The sequence below is a fragment of the Carya illinoinensis genome, chromosome 6 (genome assembly GCF_018687715.1).
Source record: "Carya illinoinensis cultivar Pawnee chromosome 6, C.illinoinensisPawnee_v1, whole genome shotgun sequence".
Lineage (NCBI taxonomy): Eukaryota > Viridiplantae > Streptophyta > Magnoliopsida > Fagales > Juglandaceae > Carya > Carya illinoinensis.
In genome coordinates this window covers 3,848,028-3,867,389 of record NC_056757.1, presented here as the reverse complement: position 1 = coordinate 3,867,389, position 19,362 = coordinate 3,848,028, and the positions used below count along the sequence as shown (strand labels likewise).

The following is a 19,362-nucleotide window of genomic DNA, read 5'->3' as shown; positions in this document are numbered from 1 at the left end:
CAAATAAGCCCTCCTACCCTTCTCTTTAATGAAAAAAGATATTTATAATTTATATTATATAATCGTTGCGTAATTATTTAAAAAAAATAAAATATGAAATTTGCATAAAAAATAAATTAACTAATTACCCTATTTCCTGTTTATCAATAAAAAATAAAAAACGTTGAAAAGCATGAAAAAAAATGGGGTCTGCTGGTTATAGAGGACTATACTAAACTAAAAGATAAAAAATAAATAATTAAATATAATAAATATAAAAAATGAAAAATTGCTATCAAAGTATCAATCCCTACTATTCATGAACAAGTATTAGAAGAGGAACTTCTTTTTAATAGAAGTTTTTAAATTTAAAAAAATGATACTTACAGTCATGAGTAATGATCGAAAACATTACTTTTGGCTATAATAGTATGTCAAGAGTGGCTGAGGTGGGATGGGCTAAATTTGAAAGATGGAATATGTAATTTATACATATTATATTTTAAAAAATAAATTGATAAAATAAATCTTATACATGAAATTTTAAATATATGTAGCACTATTTTTGAAAGCATTGAATGCATTAGTATGGTGCATGCCATCCGAAAGAAAGATGGAGAGGCTGAGGCCTATGATGCGTTAAGCGCAAACTAGGCAACGTGTGAGCATCATGTGCCGATTGTTTTATGAAACAGAGAAAATGGCATAAAAAGGCATGCATGAAAACAAGATCACCAAAAGGCAAAAGGCATTGGTCCAATTTGATTTGAGGACGGGTGCATGAGACTTGAATTACCATACATATTAAGATTTATAATAGACCTCAAATTACCGATCAAAATAATTAATATTCAAATCATCAATTAAATCGTTTCAACTTTCGAATATTAATTTATATATATCCAACATTTTAATAATAAATATATTCTGACACTCGTAGAACATGTTTGGGCTTGCGGTATAAGTCTTAAAAAGTATTTAAATAGTTTTAAAAACTTTTTAATGAAAAAATTAAATTATTTATGTGTTACATATTACTTTTACTCTTAAATAAGTTAAAAAGTATGTTTGAAGAAAATATGTATGTTTTGGATAATGTGGAATATAATTTGAGTTTTAAAAAGTTGTCGATGGATGAAAATATCTATATTATTTTAAGATAATTACAACTTTCAAATTTTCAAGAATATGGTCGAGTAGCCCTTAAGTGGAGGTTGGGGAGTTTAAGTGTGAAAATGTTGCTGTTGTGTGGCCCTTCACCATCTCTCATGATTGCTTGAAACTTTTATTCTCTTCTCTTGTCCACTGAGTTGGGACTGTCAAATTTGCTGTCAAATACAAACATGTTTTTTCTCAACCATACTCTTTTCAATATGCATGCAATTTCCTCTAAATCACTTTTCAGTAGTTGCTTAGCTATACTGTCCTAGATGTTATAAAAGCCAATGTCTATAGATTCCCACTTCTGCAAACACCTCAATGAATTTGCCCAAACATTTTGAGCAGCAGCACAACTCCACACTACATGACATATCGACTCCTCTTTTAGCTCCATATAGGACAAGAGCTTTGCTATTCATAAGTCTCATACACCACACACCACACAATTTTTTTAATTTAATTTTTTTTACTTTTATTCTTCTTTAAATAATTAAATTTTTCTACTCATTATCCATATACTACACATTTGGTAAGAGAAAAAAAAATTAAAAAAATAATAAAATGTGTGGTGTGTGGTGTATGAAGCTTATGAATAGAATTTTTCATAGGACAAAGTGCATTTTTTATAATTTTTCTTCTAAACAGATTCTTCTTTGTGGGAAGAGCTTCACTAGCTGCTTTCCAAAGAAATGCCTTGTCAGAATTTTGAACCTCTAACTCCCATATTTTCTTTCGACCTGAAGAAGAGTTATTGGACTACTCTCCCTTCCCATTCCTTTTAAACTGGATAGCCAAATGGTAAGCAGACTTCACAAAAAATACCCTACACTTAGTATGGCCCCAAATGAGCTTGTCTTATGCACCTCTACAACTAATTGGTAAGCATTTGATTACAAATGCCTCTTCAACACACATTACTTCATCAATCAAACTAGTATTCCAACCTTTATGATCATGAAGTAACTCTCTGACAGTTGCATCTCTTGGAAGGACTTTTGTTTGTGATTGCACTATGTGACTTATGGGAGTTGGTAACCATTTGTTACCCCATATCTTTATTTTTTTCTCTATTCCCTACTCTCGATCTCAAGCCTGCCATTACAAAGTAACTTGAGCCCAGAATACTCCTCCACACTTGTGATGGATCACTTCCAAGTTTAGCATCTAGTAAGTTCCTATTCTTATAGTTATTTTCTTTCATTACCTTAGCCACTGAAGAATTGGGATTTAGTAATGATCTCTAAAATTTCTTAGCCAATATTGCTTGATTAAAACAATTCACATCTCTAAAGCCTACCCTTCATGACATCTAGACAAACCAATTTTATGCCACTTCTTCCATTGAATTTTTCTGTTGTTATTCATATGGCCCTACCAAAATCGAGCTAGCATATTTGATATCTCTTTAGACAGCTGTTTTGGTAATTTAAAAATACCCATTGTATTTGTGGGTATTGCCTGAAGCACAACTTTTATAAGTACTTCTTTGCCAACTTGTGTTAAAAACTCTATCTTTGATGCCTTTAAATGCATTATACCTGGATTTCCCTATCATCGTGGACAAACCCAAGTACTTCTCAACATCCCCATAAACCCTTGCACCTATATCCTAAGCTAACTCATCTACTGTCTCCGCCTTAGTATTAGTACTAAAGTAAACTGAAGTTTTATGCATATTTAATTTCTGTCCTGATGCCCTATCTTACCTTTCTAGTAATTGTTTTATGGCCCTCCATTGTTGCAGGCTAGCCTTGCAAAATGGTAAGCAATCATTTGCAAAAAGCAGATGATTAATTTTGGTTCCACCCTTACTCAAAGCCACATCCCTTATGGCTTCTATTGCTTCTGCATGCTGAACGAAAGAAGTTAATCCTTTTGCACATAACAAAAAGAGATATGGTGACAGATGGTCACCTTGCCTATGTCCCCTTATAGGCTTAATCACCTCTCCAGATTGACCATTTACAAGCACTAAGTATTGTACAGTTGATATTGCACTTGTTTCCAAAACCTAGCTTATCCATTACAACCCTCAAATAATTCCACTCTACTCTATCATATGCCTTAGACATATATAACTTCAAAACCATACTTCAATGTTTCCCTTTTTGCCTTATTTTCATAATATGCAAAGTTTCATAAGCTAACATTATATTGTCTGAAATAAGTCTACCAAATATAAATACAAAGAAATAACTTTAGGTAATACCTTTTTCAATCTATAACTTCAGGCCTATTATTTTCCACACGCATGGAGGTTATTGAGGTACGTACAAGCTAGAAAACTCATCTTTGCTGATGAAAATGAAAGGAAAACCTGCTCATGTACATGTTCTCCAAGCACCATGATTTTTGTAAAGAAATCATGTTCCTATACAGTGCAGTAAAGTTGGGATTGGTTGTGTTTGGTCATGAAAAGTGATAGCCTTTCTTTCTTTCTGTAAATGAAAAAAACCATGAATAGAACAGCATGTACGTCTTAATTGTGGGGATAATCTTGTTTGGTGCTTGCGTAGTCATACTGACCGGCCAAAGCTTGAACAATTATGTATATATCTTTGCAGCCAAACAAGCCCGATCGATCGAGCTCCTAATTCTTCATTAGTGTTAGGTGGCACGCATAAAGTGACATGCTAACAATAACATTCCACTTGTGTTGAAAAAAGAAAACAAGACTTTAGACAAGAGAACGGTGAGGTATTAACGTAGAAACTTGTCTTGGAATATTGTCTAGTTAATGACTGTTGAGCTATCATTTTCGAAGATTAATTCATTAAGGGGTAGTCAATCAATTAATTAAGCGGATTCAGTACGTACCAAGATTTCATCATTTGGGTTTTTCTTGGTAATAATTATTATAGAACCATAATTTCCTCATTTGGACATGTTATATAATATATATGACATGGGATGAAATGACGTGACATGTAATTTTATGAATAATATTGAAATAATTTGTGAATAATAGTGAAATTATTTAAATTAAGATATTTTATTAGGTTTTGAGAAATATGAGAGAAAAATTTGAATACAAACATTATAAAGTGAAATACTATTTAAATATTATTTTTATTTTAAAATTTGAAAAAATTGTATTGTTTTTTGTATTTTATTTGGAAGTTTAGAAAAATTGTAATGATTAGGTGAAAATGTTAACGATTTGAAATTGAAAAATATTTTATATTTAAGTAATGTTTAGAAATGAAATTATGATCATGAATTTTATATTTAAGTAATGTTTAGATTTTGAGATTAGATCATCATGATTAAGTATGTTTACCATAAAGAAAATGTTCAAGTAGTGTTCCTAACAGAAGTAGGTAAAATCACAAAAAAAGAAAAATGGAGACAAGCTACTCATACTCATACTATAATTAGGAAACGATTATTTCAGATTTTTATTCGAGTTTAAGGGTTTTAAGTGGAAAAAAGAAGAAGATGGATACGTAGACATATAAAGTGAATCTTACTATATTTATTGAACATCATTTAATGTTATTTGAAGAAATACGAAAATTCATAAAGTTTTGTAAGATCTATATATTTTATGTCTAGATATCTTAATTATCTTATGCTTTGATCAGTACTTCAGACTAACACTTAAGAGATATTTTATCCAAAACTTATTATGATTAATAAAGATTAGTCAAATCCGTGTATAACGTCCTTTAACGGCTTCTTTATTTTCCAAATTATAAACAGTACTGATGAAATATTGGTACCTCTATTAATCAAGTTGGAAAATTATTACAAATCAAGTATTAACATTTAAATAATGTAAAAGATCTACTCTATACATGATCTTGAGAATAAAATAATTCATTTCAAAATACATATGACATGGTATTATTATTCAATTACACTATGTTATATAATTAAAATTACTTATATAAGTATTAATACATAGTGTTCTTATTCTAAGAATATCTAATAATTACTCCTGATCTTATACCAACCAAAAACAAGATATTTGAAATTATGAAATTATCACTTATTTTAAATTGAAAAAATCTAGTTACAAGAATAATTGTGCACTAATACGTGCACTAATATATTGTGATTAGATAAAAAGTAGATTTTATTGAAAACAATACTAATTTAAAATTTAATTATGAAAGAATCAATATTAATACGTAGATTAGTACGCGACTTTGCTTGTATGTAACAAAACTCTTTTAAATTTAAGATCATAACTCAAACTTAACCATGAGGTAGTGTCTACTACTTTTTGCAGCACATGACCTTAATCTTATGTTCGATTTACGTACTAAAAGCACGTAGAATATTAGATGAATGATATTTGTATTGATATAGTATGTAAATACTGTGTATTTTTTTTTAAAAAAAAAAGTGATTATATAACTCACATAAACAAATTAACTTTTTAATAATAAACTCAACTTTTTATTTAAAAGAAATGTGCAACCTTTCATAATCCATAATTATATCTAGTCATATTTAAAAAATAAAATAAATAATAATAAAAGAAGAAGAAAGAAGTTCAAACTTCAAAACTCATAAAACGGCTAGCTAGCTACAAGTTGGTTTGTGTTAACATGCCAAGTTGCGTCCACGTCATTTTACACCTTGGCTCTCCATTCCCCACCTCAGATCATTTCCTCCTAGATCATTCCCCTTTCTGTATCCTTAAAAACCTAATTCCCTACCCATGCCTCAACCTCTGAAGCCTTAACAATTCCAAGCCAACCTCTTTGTTTCCAGAAAGAGCGTGTCTCCGATTCTCATAACTCTCTTCCTTCACAATGCCCAGAAAAGACTACTGCTTGATCACCAAAAGGTCTCAAATCTTCTGAAGTTCTCCATTTTCATTGCCAAAATGAGATAACCCATAATCTCAAAACTAATCTTTCTTAAGAAAGCATGAAGGGGCAAGAGGTATTTCAAGCTTCTCAAGCTTTACATTTATGAGCTTCTTGAGGAGTACTGTCAGTTTTCTGCTTCAACCAACCCCACCATTCATTACCGCAGAAACCATTTCAAGAACAAAAGGTCTCGAGATATTTCTTCGATTTTCTTTCTATATAGATGCTGGTTCAGTTTGAGAGCTCAAGGAGTGGATGCAAACTACACATTCGAATCTCTGCCTGCTTTTCCTGCCATGGAAGATGACACTGCGGGGCAGTTTTTGGAGCGATCGAGTTCAGGGGCACTACTGAATTTGGTTTGAAAAATGAACTTCATAAAAATCCAAAATAAACTAAGTGTTGAGTTGAATTTTTTTATAAATAATAATGAATCATGTGGGATTCATCTCAGATAAATTTAGATGTTAATACGATTTTAGAAATATTTATGAGAAATTAATTTTGAGTTGAAATGAGTTTAATATTAATTTAAAATTTAAATATTTAAATATTAAATTCGATTTAAAAAATATAAAATTTGCAAACAGCCTTGCAAATACGTGGGTGATGGAAACAAGTAGTGGAGAGCACAGGGCACTGAATGGACCTAGTTTTCCATTTTATATCGATGGCTTTTAGCCTTTTGTGCTATATATAATAGATGGGTGTATCTATAGTCAAATAGTTTCATAAAAAGCTAGGACGACTTTCAAATTCACAAAAAAAAATAAAAATAAAAAATAAAAAAAAAATACAAAAACAAAAACAAAAACCCACTTAGATATATTTCGTGTTGGGTTGCTCGAAAATTTTATTAATAACTCCCATTTTTAATAGAAGTAAGTCTCTGTATTAGCAGCATATATAGCCTATGAATCGCACTAGCTTGAGATGGTACCCATTCAACTAGGGTATAAATGTACATGACTCTAAACTTCATTAGGTAGAGGAGAGGAACACAAATGTTCTCAAACTATTTTATTCACAAACAGTTTAGTACTACTATTCACTAATATTCATAAATTATTTTAATACTATTAATAAATGATCCAATATACTTTTAATATCCAAACAGAGTCTATTTAAAACCAATTACATATATACAAGTTTAGACATATATCGATATTGATCAAAATACATTGGTACGGTTGGTATTTGACCTAATACAAAACACATACTTCTCCTATACCTGTCACTGCTCCTGTAGAGTAAACACCGGCCATATCGGCCAGTGCGGCACAGTATTCAAAAGCTTGGTTGGGAGAGTATCAGAAGGCAAAGAACAAATCGGCCTAATATCTTGGTTTGTTATGCTTTGATTGCCTACATCATACGCACACGTGAACCATTTTCAGAATTTGGGTATACCTTTCACTTGCGGGTACCTGAAACTGAAAGTATTTACTTGCTAGAGGTTAGGATTATTGTATGTATAGATCTAATATCTCATGTTTTGCTCATTTATCAACTGAAGTACTTCTCAAGGAGGTTATATATAGTGACAACATTGCTTGGGAATACTTTCGATTGTTGTTTATGCATAACCGATTTGAACAAGGTATACTTCAATTATTATTATTTTTGTGTTGGTACTGAAAGCTCGGTATAAAGTCTCGGCTAATTTCAAGATCCTCGACATTTGGTAAGGGATTCTAAGAAGCACACTTCAGATAAATTCAAAAGAAAACGATATCTCAAAAGAATGAATGTGGAATTTCAAATTAAGAACATCCGATTTATATAACTCGTCGTAATAGCATTACGTCATCTCTTGGCCTTATGTATACTTTAATTAATTCACGAGTAGTGACATATTTCTGATTTTTCTAAAACTTATATTTTAAATGGAGAATGGTTACTATGTAGTGACACTATAACGTCGATTAAATGGTTAATAGAATTATTAAAAAAAAAAAAAAATCTATAAGTGTCATTGTTGTTATTATAGGTAAGGATAATATTTAAAAAAAAAATAAAATAAAGGTTAGGATGATATTTTGTAAGATCCAAAGTTATTATCTAAATAAAATAAAGAAAAATTATATCCATAAGCTTCTGCACACTATTCTTTCTATTATTTTTTAATTTTTTTCTCTTATCAAATGTGCGGTATATGGATGATAAATAGAAGAATTCAATTATTTTAAGAAGAATAAAACAAAAAAAACAAAAATAAAAGAAAGTGTAGTGTGTGAGACTTATGAATAGAAAAATTCTAAAATAAATACATAATTCTCAATTTTTTATGTCACAGATGTCTTAATAAATAGAAAAATTCTATTCATAAGCCTCATATATCACACGCCCACTTTTTTTTTCTCTTATCAAATATGTGATATATGGATGAAGAGTAAAGAATTTAATTATTTAAAGAAGAATAAAACTAAAAAAAATAAAAAAAATAAAAAATATAGTAAATAGTGTGTGGAGATTATGAATAACAAAACTCTCAAAAAAAAAAAAAAAAAAAAACAAAAAAAAAAAAAACAAAACTCCAATAAACGTGGCACATGCTTCATTCACCATCTTCATCCTCCTTTATTTCTGGGCTATTTTCGGTCATTGGAGCATTGGAACACAGAAAATGGGCAAAAACCAACAAGGCCCAAAACATCTAACTTGGCTTGTTTAAACTCAACGGCGATCTGATAGGCGTTCAGTTGCAACGGTCATAAGAAACGCCGTTTGTTTTTTTAAATTTTATGAAACGCCCATTTTGTGCGGCTTCATTATCATAAATTACTACATTTATTTACAATTACCATTAAATTACCCAACAACACGTTGTTATTTGCACCCAATAACTTAAGATATATAAAAGAAAAATTATATCACATGATCAAACGAATGCTAAAATCTTAACATTAATATGATTAGATGTTAAGTGACAATGCAATTATATGTTAAAATAACAGCTTTGATAGTTTAAATAATTAAAGTATTTTTTTTCTCCTTACCATTAGAAAGAATTTTTCTTACAAAGAAATTTTACATAACTTAATGTAATACGTTGATTTGTAAAATTACTTTTCTTGTAATTTATTTTAACATATCACATAAAATTATACCAATTTATGATTTTATTTTTATAAAATTTATTTGTGATTGTAGTAGTTTTTTTAATAATAATGATCAAAATTAATATTAATTTATTTTTTTAATTAGAAAATATTTACACAATTGTATAAAATATTTAATTAAGAATTTGAGTTTCATTAAGAAAATATTTAATGAAGGAAAGAGATAAGAAAGTGAGAATATTATAATATTTATTTTCATTAAAAAAAAGAGAAAATTATATTTACTCCCGGAGTTACTAGGAACTAATTAATTACTTGGTATAATGATCGTAGATGAAACACCAAGAATTAAATTGTATATAAAATAAAGAGTTTTGCTATATACAAGCAAAGTCACGTACTAATTTACATATTAATACTGATTCTTTTATATTTAAAAGTTAAATTAACACTATTTTTAATAAAATTTACTTATTGACTAATCATAATAAATTAATACACATATTAATACATAAGTATGCTTAGACTTTTTCATAAAATAAAGCAGGAATTTTAATTCGCGCACTGACAAATCGTAGATAAAATAAAACAGGAAACATGTAAAGGCCACGGCCTTGTACAACTGGACTGTAAAATAAAGACAACTGGACTATGAGAATTAAAGGGCCTGAGCCCACTTAAGCTTCTACAGACCATACTTAAATAAAGCTAACACGGGCCTAACTGCAGCCCGTCAATCCTGATGAAGCCCAGCCCCACGTCAACGACGAATTGGTACTTCTCACTTCAGAAGCCCCTCCTTCCCGTGTAACTTTCCGTCTGCATCTCCTCGGACCGAACCCTAACATCTCACTCCAGTTCACATCTCCTCTCCATAGCTGTGCCGCCGTCTGTTACAGTAAGCCCTATTTCTCTCTTCTCCGTTCCGACTCCGATCCGGTCGGTGACTTTTAGATTGTGTTGCATCGTTTGGCTGCAGACGCAGAGGGACGGACAGAGGGAGAGGGAGAAGGAGAAGGAAAGCGAGCTGTGTGTGGGAGCACTGGTAGGAATGGCGAAGGAGGAGGAATTTCGAGTGTACAATTCGTTGACTCAGCAGAAGGAGATCTTCAAGCCGCACGAGCCGGGGCGTGTTGGCATGTACGTCTGCGGCGTCACCGCCTACGATCTCAGCCACCTAGGCCACGCTCGCGCCGCTGTCAATTTCGACGTCCTCTTCAGGTTGTTATCCTTCAGTTTCGATTCTACCTGATTGCCCACTTATCTGATAGCTAATAGGATATGAACTAGAATATAATTGCGAACATGGATATTTGTCATTGCTAATTTTGCTACTGATCCGACAACTTCAAGCAATTTATTGCCAAGCAGTAAAAAATTTCTTGGTTAGCCCATCGTGTGCCTTAAAAAAAGGAACCTTAGTGGACCTTAATTTGAACCTGAAATTCCTTGGCCCATATGTGCTAATTTGAAGCTGAAAGTGACGTTAACCTTAAGGTTCTCACTGCAAAACTCATCCCATTGTTTAGCTCTTGCCTTATTTTACAATGTGGCTACTGTGCCCTTCGTTTTCGTACATGAATTAGGTATAAAGCAATGATAATTAATATGTGGATGGTAGTCATGGTTTTTCTTGGAATTGAACCTTGCAGATATCTTCAACACTTGGGCTATCAAGTTACTTATGTGCGGAATTTCACCGATGTTGATGACAAGGTGAGAATAATCAACTTTTGGATTGAAGAATTTTTTATTTGAAATGCTGTATCAAGACATGTTTGAAGCCATATAAGATGTAAAATGAAAACAGAAATTCCAACCATCCATTGCGGATAATGGAAATTCAATTTTGATATGAGCAGTCACTTTACTCTCTAAAATGTGGGAATAATAATTGACTTGATTGAGATGCATCCATTTGCTTGGCTACCTAACTGTTATTTCTTAAAATCTTCTTCAAAAGCCATCAAAACCCTATTGTTTAGGAGGAAATAATGATAAGACAGAACGTATGTTTCCCTTGCAAGTGTAATACTTTATTGATATGGAAGAACCCCTTCTTAGAAGGACCACTGCCCCAGTCAATATATGCTGAGAATCTATCTTTCAATAGCAGAGTTAGAACTTACAGAGGATTTTCAAATCTCGTGCTTTCCTTGTGCCCGAGAAGTAGAAACCCCTCTATTCTCAGAGCTGGCAGTATTCTATCTTTACCATTAGAAATAGTGGTTATTAGAATGGTTAACGTTTTTAAAACTTGTCTCAGATGTTTGGAAGAGAGAATCCTAGTGCCTTACCTGGAGGTCTGAGAGGCAAATTAACAAAACTGAATCTTAAAGAATCTTCTCCTTATGCCAATTTTTTTAAACAAAGATCCTCTTCTCTTATTAGGCTCCCAAATATTTTTTCTTTACATTTTCCACTATGTGATGCTACATGGATAGTTAGCCAAGAAACAATGTTTCCTGATTAATGGTAAATAACCCCTTCTGAGGTAAATAGGAAGTTATTTTCAGGAACGAGCTCAAGACTTCAAACACAGCTGTTCAACTTAGTCCATCTGCCAATCCCACCAAGATCATCCTTTACATCTGGCTAGTTGTTCATGGCCTCTGATTGGCAGCCTCTTGCAGGTTGCTTGTGATTCTGTGAACTTGAAAATTCCTGGTTCCATGGCAATCAGCACCCGTTCTGGAACTGTTTTGAGTCATTCACTAATGCTTAGTTGTTGGTCGACGTCCATGCCTCGTGATCCATCCTATTTGCTGGGCTTTGTCCACTAATTTCATTGGATAATTTAGATGTTATACTATGGTGGAGTTGATTTTTTTGTTTTTGTAGCAGTGTCAAGAAATTGCATGGAAATTTCCTTTTCCCGGGGGGGGGGGGGGGGGGGGGGGCAGCGATCGAGGATTTTTTTCTTTAGAACCCTTTTCTTTTGGAATTTTTGCCGTTATCAGAGATCTTCAGAGCCCTTTTTCTTTCTGATGTCTGCCCAGTGATGTTTTCTTTTCCTATTCATCAGGATTTTTTTTTCTACTATTGTTCTGTTGGGTGTATAGGCCCAGATAACATCTTTTTTTATTGGCACCGGGTGTCCAGGAACAATGTCCCGACTAATCCTTGGGCATAGGCCCTCGGCAAGGAGTTCTTTTATTTATTTATTTATTATCAATAAGGTTTTTTCTATGAAAACACTGCGTGAAAATAAAACAGTTTCCTTGAGAGAGAGAGAGGGGGTAGGGAGGTGGTCTTTTCATATATTCTTCATTTCTCATTCATCTAACTCCAAACCATAGAGATCGATAAAAAAATTAACTGATTAAAAGAACTAAATCATAGAGATTAGGGCCTTGTTTGGATACACAGTTCAGATGAGATGAGATGAGATATTTTAAATGGTAATGAAATTTTTTAGTTAAGATGAAATGAAATAGTTAGTAAAAAAAAATGTGTATTTGGATAGTGAGATGATATGAGATAGTTTTTAATTTTTAGGATTTGAAAAAGGTATGGGTCCCACTATTTTATAGAGAGCCGAATGGTGCACTATTCACTACTGTTTATTTAAGTGAATGTTTTTAAAATTTAGAGATGAAATAAAGTGTGTTTGGATAGGGAAAACTATTGTATGGTACAGTTGAGATGAATCTGTACCGTGCAATCCAAACTGGGCCTAGGATTCCACATTATATCAAAATCAAATTTTTAATAGTCACTTTTTGGACTGAAATTTGAATCCAGAAGTTCTTATGATTACCTTAAAAAAATACAAAAGTAAAAATGAAAAGATATGTCATACCCTATATAATGTGTAAGGGTAGGTGGTGTATGAGATTCCATATTGTTTGGGAATGAGAGTTTTTGCTCTTTATAATGGTTCCAATAGAGCTCTAATTGTATCATTAACTAGTTCTTTTAGAATATAGGCTATGTGGTTTGGGCCTTCCATTAGAACGTTTCAAATGGTATAAGAGCCTATCCCAACCAGAAATGTAGGACTTGAGCTAGGCCACCTATGATGGATTGGCCCGACGAGGACGTCGGGAATTTAAGGAGGGGGGTGATACCCTATATGATAAGGATAATGATAAGTAGTATATGAGATCTTATATTACTTGGAAATGAGAAGTTCTTGCTCTTTATAATGTTTCAATAGGGTCCAATTGTATTATTGACAAGTTCTTTTGGAGTATATGCTATGGGTTTGGGCCTTCCATTTGGGCGTTACAAATGGTATAAGAGCTTATCCCAACCAGAAATGTGGAATTAAGCCTTGCCACCTACGAAGGACGGGCTTGACGAGGACGTCGGGAATTTAATGGAGGGAGATTGTGATACCCCATATGATAAGGATAAGGGTAGGTGATGTGTGGGATCTCACATTGCTTGAGAATGAGAAGTTCTTACTCTTTATAATGTTTTAGTAGGGCTCAAATTGTATAATTGACTAGTCTTTTTGGTGTAGAGGCCATGTGGTTTGGGCCTTCCATTGGGGCGTTACAAGGGGGAGATTGTGATATCTCATATGATGTGTAAGGGTAAAAGGTGTATGAGATCCTACTATGTTTGGGAATGAGAAGTTCTTGCTCTTTATAATGGTTCTAATGAGACTCAAATTGTATCATTGATGAGTTCTTTTGAAGTATAGTCCACGTGGTTTGGGCTTTTCATTGGGGAGTTACAGGATAAGATCCATATGCTTTTTGGTTTTGGCAACAAGTAAGATTCCTATGTCGAAGGTAAACTGAGACGACCTTTAAAAACAATCTAATCGAAAAGCTTCCCACAACATGTGCAAGATGGATTAAGTGGACTTCAAATAGCTATGGTTAAATAAAAACCAGTCATGGAAGCTGCTGAAAATGTGTCTGGCTGAGAGTTGGGTTTATAGGATTCTACAATCTGGTTGGGTTTTAGTCTAATGGGAAATCTTCACCTAAATAGAAAAACTCTGCAACTATGCTTTGTTCTCCAGCTATGAAGACATATATCAATTTAAGAATCTTTCTTAATGATTCTTCCAGGATGCACTCTGTTTCTCGTGTAAACCTACAGTTCACTTTAATCATTCTTCCAAATTGCAAGTTTAGTACTGGAGTTTAGTTCCAGAATGCCCTTGTTGACTGAATATTTGTCTGATATGAAGGCCTTGTATTATTTTCATTGCCCCAATTTGCTTAAAAGCTCACTTGAAGATTTATGTTGGAATGAACCATAAAACGAATAAAGAAGATTTTTATGTTGAAACCTGTGATACCTCAGTTAACTCTTCATTCCTTGGGTTCTTAATGCTTATCTAGGCACTGCTAACATTTTTACATTTTTTATGCAGATAATTCGTAGAGCGAATGAGCTTGGGGAGGATCCGCTAAGTTTGAGTGACCGTTTTTGCCAAGAGTATGTTGTCGACATGGCCGATCTTCTGTGCCTCCCTCCTACCCATGAGCCACGCGTTTCTGATCATATGGAACAGATAAAGGATATGATAACGCAGGTTGGATTCCTACTATATAGTGCTCACATTATCTGATGATGTTGAGAAATTCTGATCTCTCTAACAGACATGCATATGCACAAAGGAAGGAAATTACTGCAAAATGGAGATTTTCTATTGAAAGTACATAACAGAGTGGTGTGCCTTTTGTTTATAATTTTAGTTATATATATATATATATATATTTTCTGTTGGCATGCACTCAGTGTTTGTCAAAATGAACTGTGTCCACGTTAATGTGCAGTAAGTATATCTACTTAGAAAAAATGTGTAGTGCAGTGTATTTATATGGTAATATTAGGGTAATTTGCTTTTCAGATGTAATATGCGAAGATCTAATTTCTTTAAAAATCATGAAACTGGTATTCTTCATGAATTTCTTTAAACATCATGAACCTTGCATATGATGATACACAATGGGCATGCGGAGTTCCTAATTTCTAATCATGAGTTTCCTAAAACATCATGAAACTCGTATATGATGATACAAAATGGGCATGAAACCGGAGTTCCTAAATTGAGTAGTAATTTACAATCTTCGTCATGTTATGGTGTATGTGGTTTTCTAATTTTTTTTTTATTTTTATTTTTTATTTCTAATTTTATCGTTGATATTACTTTCCTATCTCAAATATTGAGTTGGGCTTGACTTGCTAAAGCAGCTTGTCACAATATTTGACTAAGGATTAAATATGAGACTTCTTCGAATTCCCATTGTAGCAGAAATATACACATCAGAACTTATTTCTGATGCATTCTTTCCCCCTCTCCTTCTTGAGCCCTATATGTGGTCATGGCAAAGGCATCCAGTTCCATCTGGCTTTCTCACTAGGGATCCTGACTTCCTGGATTTAAGCTAATTTATTTTGGCCTTGATGGGATTTGTTCTTTGATGTTGATAAAAGGGAAATTGCTGTTTACTTGGGATAGTGGCTTCTTCACGATGAGGAATTCTTTATTTGTTTTTTAATATATGGCTTGCATATTTTGTAGATTATCAACAATGACTGTGCGTACACAGTTGAGGGAGATGTGTTCTTTGCTGTCGACAAATCCCTAAATTATGGCCAGTTATCTGGGCAGAAATTGGAAAACAACAGGGCTGGTGAACGAGTTGCTGTTGACTCAAGAAAGCGTAATCCAGCTGACTTCGCGTTGTGGAAGGTGTAAAAACCTTTGCAAATGACAAGTTTAAGTCTTCTTAATATCATTCAGTATCTGATATCCTCTAATAATTACAGGCTGCAAAGCCTGGTGAGCCAAGTTGGGACAGCCCATGGGGTCCTGGAAGACCAGGTTGGCACATAGAATGCAGTGCAATGAGTGCTCAATACCTGTCCTTCCAATTTGATATTCATGGTGGTGGAATTGATTTAATCTTCCCACATCATGAAAATGAGATTGCACAGAGCTGTGCCGCTTGCCAAGAGAGCTGCGTGAGTTACTGGATGCATAATGGGCATGTCACTAATAACAACGAGAAAATGTCAAAGTCATTGGGTAACTTTTTTACAATTCGTGAGGTAAAGTGGGGCTACACATTTGTCAATGCTTCTAAGAACTTGTCTTGTACGAGTATTTGCGTTTAAAATAATATGGTATCTTCTTGTAGATTACTCGATTGTATCATCCGCTGGCTCTGAGACATTTCTTGATAAGCGCGCACTATAGGTCTCCTCTCAATTACACAGTCTTACAGCTGGAAAGTGCATCAGATGCTGTTTATTACATATATCAGGTTTAAAGCTTGTCTTGGATTCCTCACTTTTTAGTTTTTATAGGGAATTCTACTATCTCAGTCCTTAGCAAATCAATGTGCATGCGCCTATGGGAGTTGGGTTATCTTGAATTTTTCATCCATTCAAGGTTTCATGTATGTGCATGCATGTGAATATGTATGTGTCGTTTGTAGCTTGGATTTTTTACTGCACCGGATTTTGAATGGATGCAACCCCTTGTAGAGTTGATAGAAAACTGTTGTTATGGCAGTGTTATCCTTGTTTTTCTTCCTGATAAGTAGACTTTGATTCCTTGTTTTTCTGAGTTGATATGCTGCAATATCATTTGATTTTATTAATTATTATTTGAATTTATTGTCACAAAAGGCAGATAAACTGTAAGAACACCCTTGAAAGGGTCCCAAGGTCCCATTTACCTTCAGAAAAATTGATACCTTACCTTGTGATTGTTAGACTTTGGAAGATTGTAGAGATGCTTTATCCCCATCACAAGAAGGAAGCCTCAAGGATGGCTCAGAACAAAAAGGAAAAACGGTCCGTGTCTCACCTGTTGCTCAAGAGTGCATCGGTAAGCTGCGCAGTGAGTTCAAGACTAAAATGTCAGATGACTTGAACACTGCACAGATATTGACCGGTGCTTTTCAAGAAGCCTTGAAGTTCATAAACAGTTCTTTGACCATGCTCAAGGTACATGTTAGAAACCAGTTCCAACTATGACGTGCTCTCTTTCTCTCTTTGTTATCTGTCTTTATTTCTATTTGTTCTTTTCCCTTTGTTAAATGTGATGTGATTTTTTTAATATTTTTCAGAAGAAGCAGCAGAAACAACAACAATTATCGATGATTCAGTCTCTTATTGAGGTGGAGAAAGAAGTCAAAGAAGTTCTTAGTATTCTGGGGTTGCTATCCTCTTCCACTTACGTGGAGGTGATTTAATTCGTGGCCTTTTTGTAATAAATTTAAAGATGCATGATTTATTAGAGTATGTAACATAGAAATTGCTTGCCATCTTATAGGTTTTGCAGCAATTAAAAGACAAGGCTCTAAAGAGAGCAGGGTTGGAGGAAAATGATGTGCTGCATCTGATTGAAGAAAGAGCCCTAGCAAGGAAAAACAAGGATTTCTCAAAGAGTGACCAGATCAGGGCTGATTTAACTGTGAAGGGCATTGCGCTGATGGATGTGGGTAAGGAAACTATTTGGAGACCATGTGTCCCTGTTGAACTAGAGCAGCCGGCACCTCCAGTTGAACAGGAGCACAAGGCCTTGCCAGTTTAACAGAGAACCGCTATCAGCATTGTTTGAATAAGAACGAACTCGCATCCATTCAAACAATTGCAGATGTTATCACCAATTGAACAAGAACAAAGTGGACTACCTGTTCACGCGAGATGGTGGAAAGCCTTGTTCCTACCCCGAGTCCCTGACCATCGCCTGCATGACTTACGAGTGATATGGTTTAAATTATTGTCAGGATCATGGTAGTAATTTTTGACTCTATTGATTAATGTTGTACCATTTGGGGCGCTATATATCTCAAGTTACTACATCCCTATTAGGCTGTGACCATGATCCATGTGTGTTAAAGCAATATTGTGCTCTTATTATGACCCGATTCATACTTAAAACACAGCTATTAAGGAAATAAAGCTAGCGTGATTAACAACGGCATGCAGTTAGGCTTAGAGAGATCAAGTTGCATGCAGTCTTAATATATAAATGATATTAGGGTGTAAATTAATAGTGATAAGATTGTTGGATCTTGAGGAAATTAATGGTAAACGTTGAGTAATCCCACGTACGTACCATGCATACATGCATGCAAAATGTTAGATCATTTTCTCAATCATCATCTGCACTAACCAGTTTATAAACAAAACAAAAGCCTATTTATTTTTTGGGCATGAAAAATTAACAAAAATTAATCGTGTATTTATAGATCAAAGTCATATATATATATATATATATATATATATATATATATATATCTGTTACGTACGTACAGCCAAGGATCAGGAAGGGAGGAAGAGGGTCGAGAGGCCATGGCCAAACAAACTCATGACCATTAGGACCAGATGACCCTATTCCCCTAAAAAAAGTTATACGTAGGAATTAAAATGATTCTAATTTTAGCTTTTAAAAAAATTTAGAACTTCCGAAGCTTTGAAAAAACTCCAATTTTGAAGGTTAAGATTCAAGAGATCGGGCATGTATATATGCATGCATACTAGTTTGTATTCGAAAACTTTCTTGACTCATCTTATATCATCATTATAACTTTTTAAAATTTTTATACAAAATATAATAAATAATTCAACTTTTTAAAATTCTAATTTAACTTTTTCAAATATCAAAATAATAATAACAATATTTTATTCCACTCATCTAAAATCATTTGATCTCTTCTTATTTCATCTAAATCCTAAAACAATTGTGATAAATGTGTCAACTATTTTTTTATCTTCAATCTGTTACTAACTCATCTTCATGCAGACTTTAATTCATGTGATAAGCAGCAACACTTATATGATCAATGAAGTAATGAGAACCTGCAGTGCTTTAAATGACATCCCAGCAGTTTAATAAACGGCACCCTATGCAGTGCTTTAAACGGTGCCGTCTCACTTAAAGCATGGGATTAATGAGAGCCGTTCGATTGATCTTTACTTCATGTATATATATGTGCTTATCGTGTTAGGGTTAAGTGTGTGATTCATTTTGTATAGAGGCCGTCTGAGAGTTTGGGTGAGTCCGAGTGAAAGAAAGAACTAGGGTTTGAGAGCGAAAAAGAAAAGCCAAAATCTTGTGGCTTTTCTTGACTCCATTGTAGTTCTATCTTGTACAATGGCATTTTGGCCTTGAAGATTCATCAATAAAGTGATCTCTGAGGCTGCTCCTGCCGTGGATGTAGGCCATTAGGGTCGAACCACGTAATCTCTGTTTGTATCTTCTTCTTTATTATTTTCGTGCATAATTTCTTGCTTATTTATAGATTTATTTGCTTATCTTGTCATCCTGTCATCCTGTTATCATTATCCTATCATTTGTATATCTCAACTGAGTTTCGGCTTTAATCAGTATCATATCATATTGAGTTTCCTGA

General features: G+C 33.5%; 1 protein-coding gene across 1 annotated transcript; it reads left to right on the top strand.

Moving 5' to 3' along the window:
* The first annotated feature begins 9,770 nt into the window (after window positions 1-9,770).
* LOC122313776 (cysteine--tRNA ligase 2, cytoplasmic-like) lies at window positions 9,771-17,925 on the top strand. Its single transcript, XM_043128998.1, has 10 exons — window positions 9,771-9,923; window positions 10,005-10,246; window positions 10,678-10,741; window positions 14,361-14,522; window positions 15,516-15,686; window positions 15,764-16,045; window positions 16,135-16,260; window positions 16,715-16,948; window positions 17,071-17,187; window positions 17,277-17,925. Exons 2-10 carry the CDS (start codon window positions 10,077-10,079, stop codon window positions 17,535-17,537), a joined length of 1,587 nt encoding a protein of 528 aa, XP_042984932.1. The 5' UTR covers window positions 9,771-9,923; window positions 10,005-10,076; the 3' UTR covers window positions 17,538-17,925.
* The last annotated feature ends 1,437 nt before the right edge of the window (window positions 17,926-19,362 follow it).

Excerpts from the sequence above, each read along its gene's own strand:
- LOC122313776 (XM_043128998.1), top strand. The coding sequence starts at position 10,077 with ATGGCGAAGGAGGAGGAATTTCGAGTGTACAATTCGTTGACTCAGCAG. Across the intron at positions 15,687-15,763 it reads CTGACTTCGCGTTGTGGAAG|GCTGCAAAGCCTGGTGAGCC; the intron begins GTGTAAAAACCT and ends TAATAATTACAG. Across the intron at positions 16,046-16,134 it reads ACTTTTTTACAATTCGTGAG|ATTACTCGATTGTATCATCC; the intron begins GTAAAGTGGGGC and ends ATCTTCTTGTAG.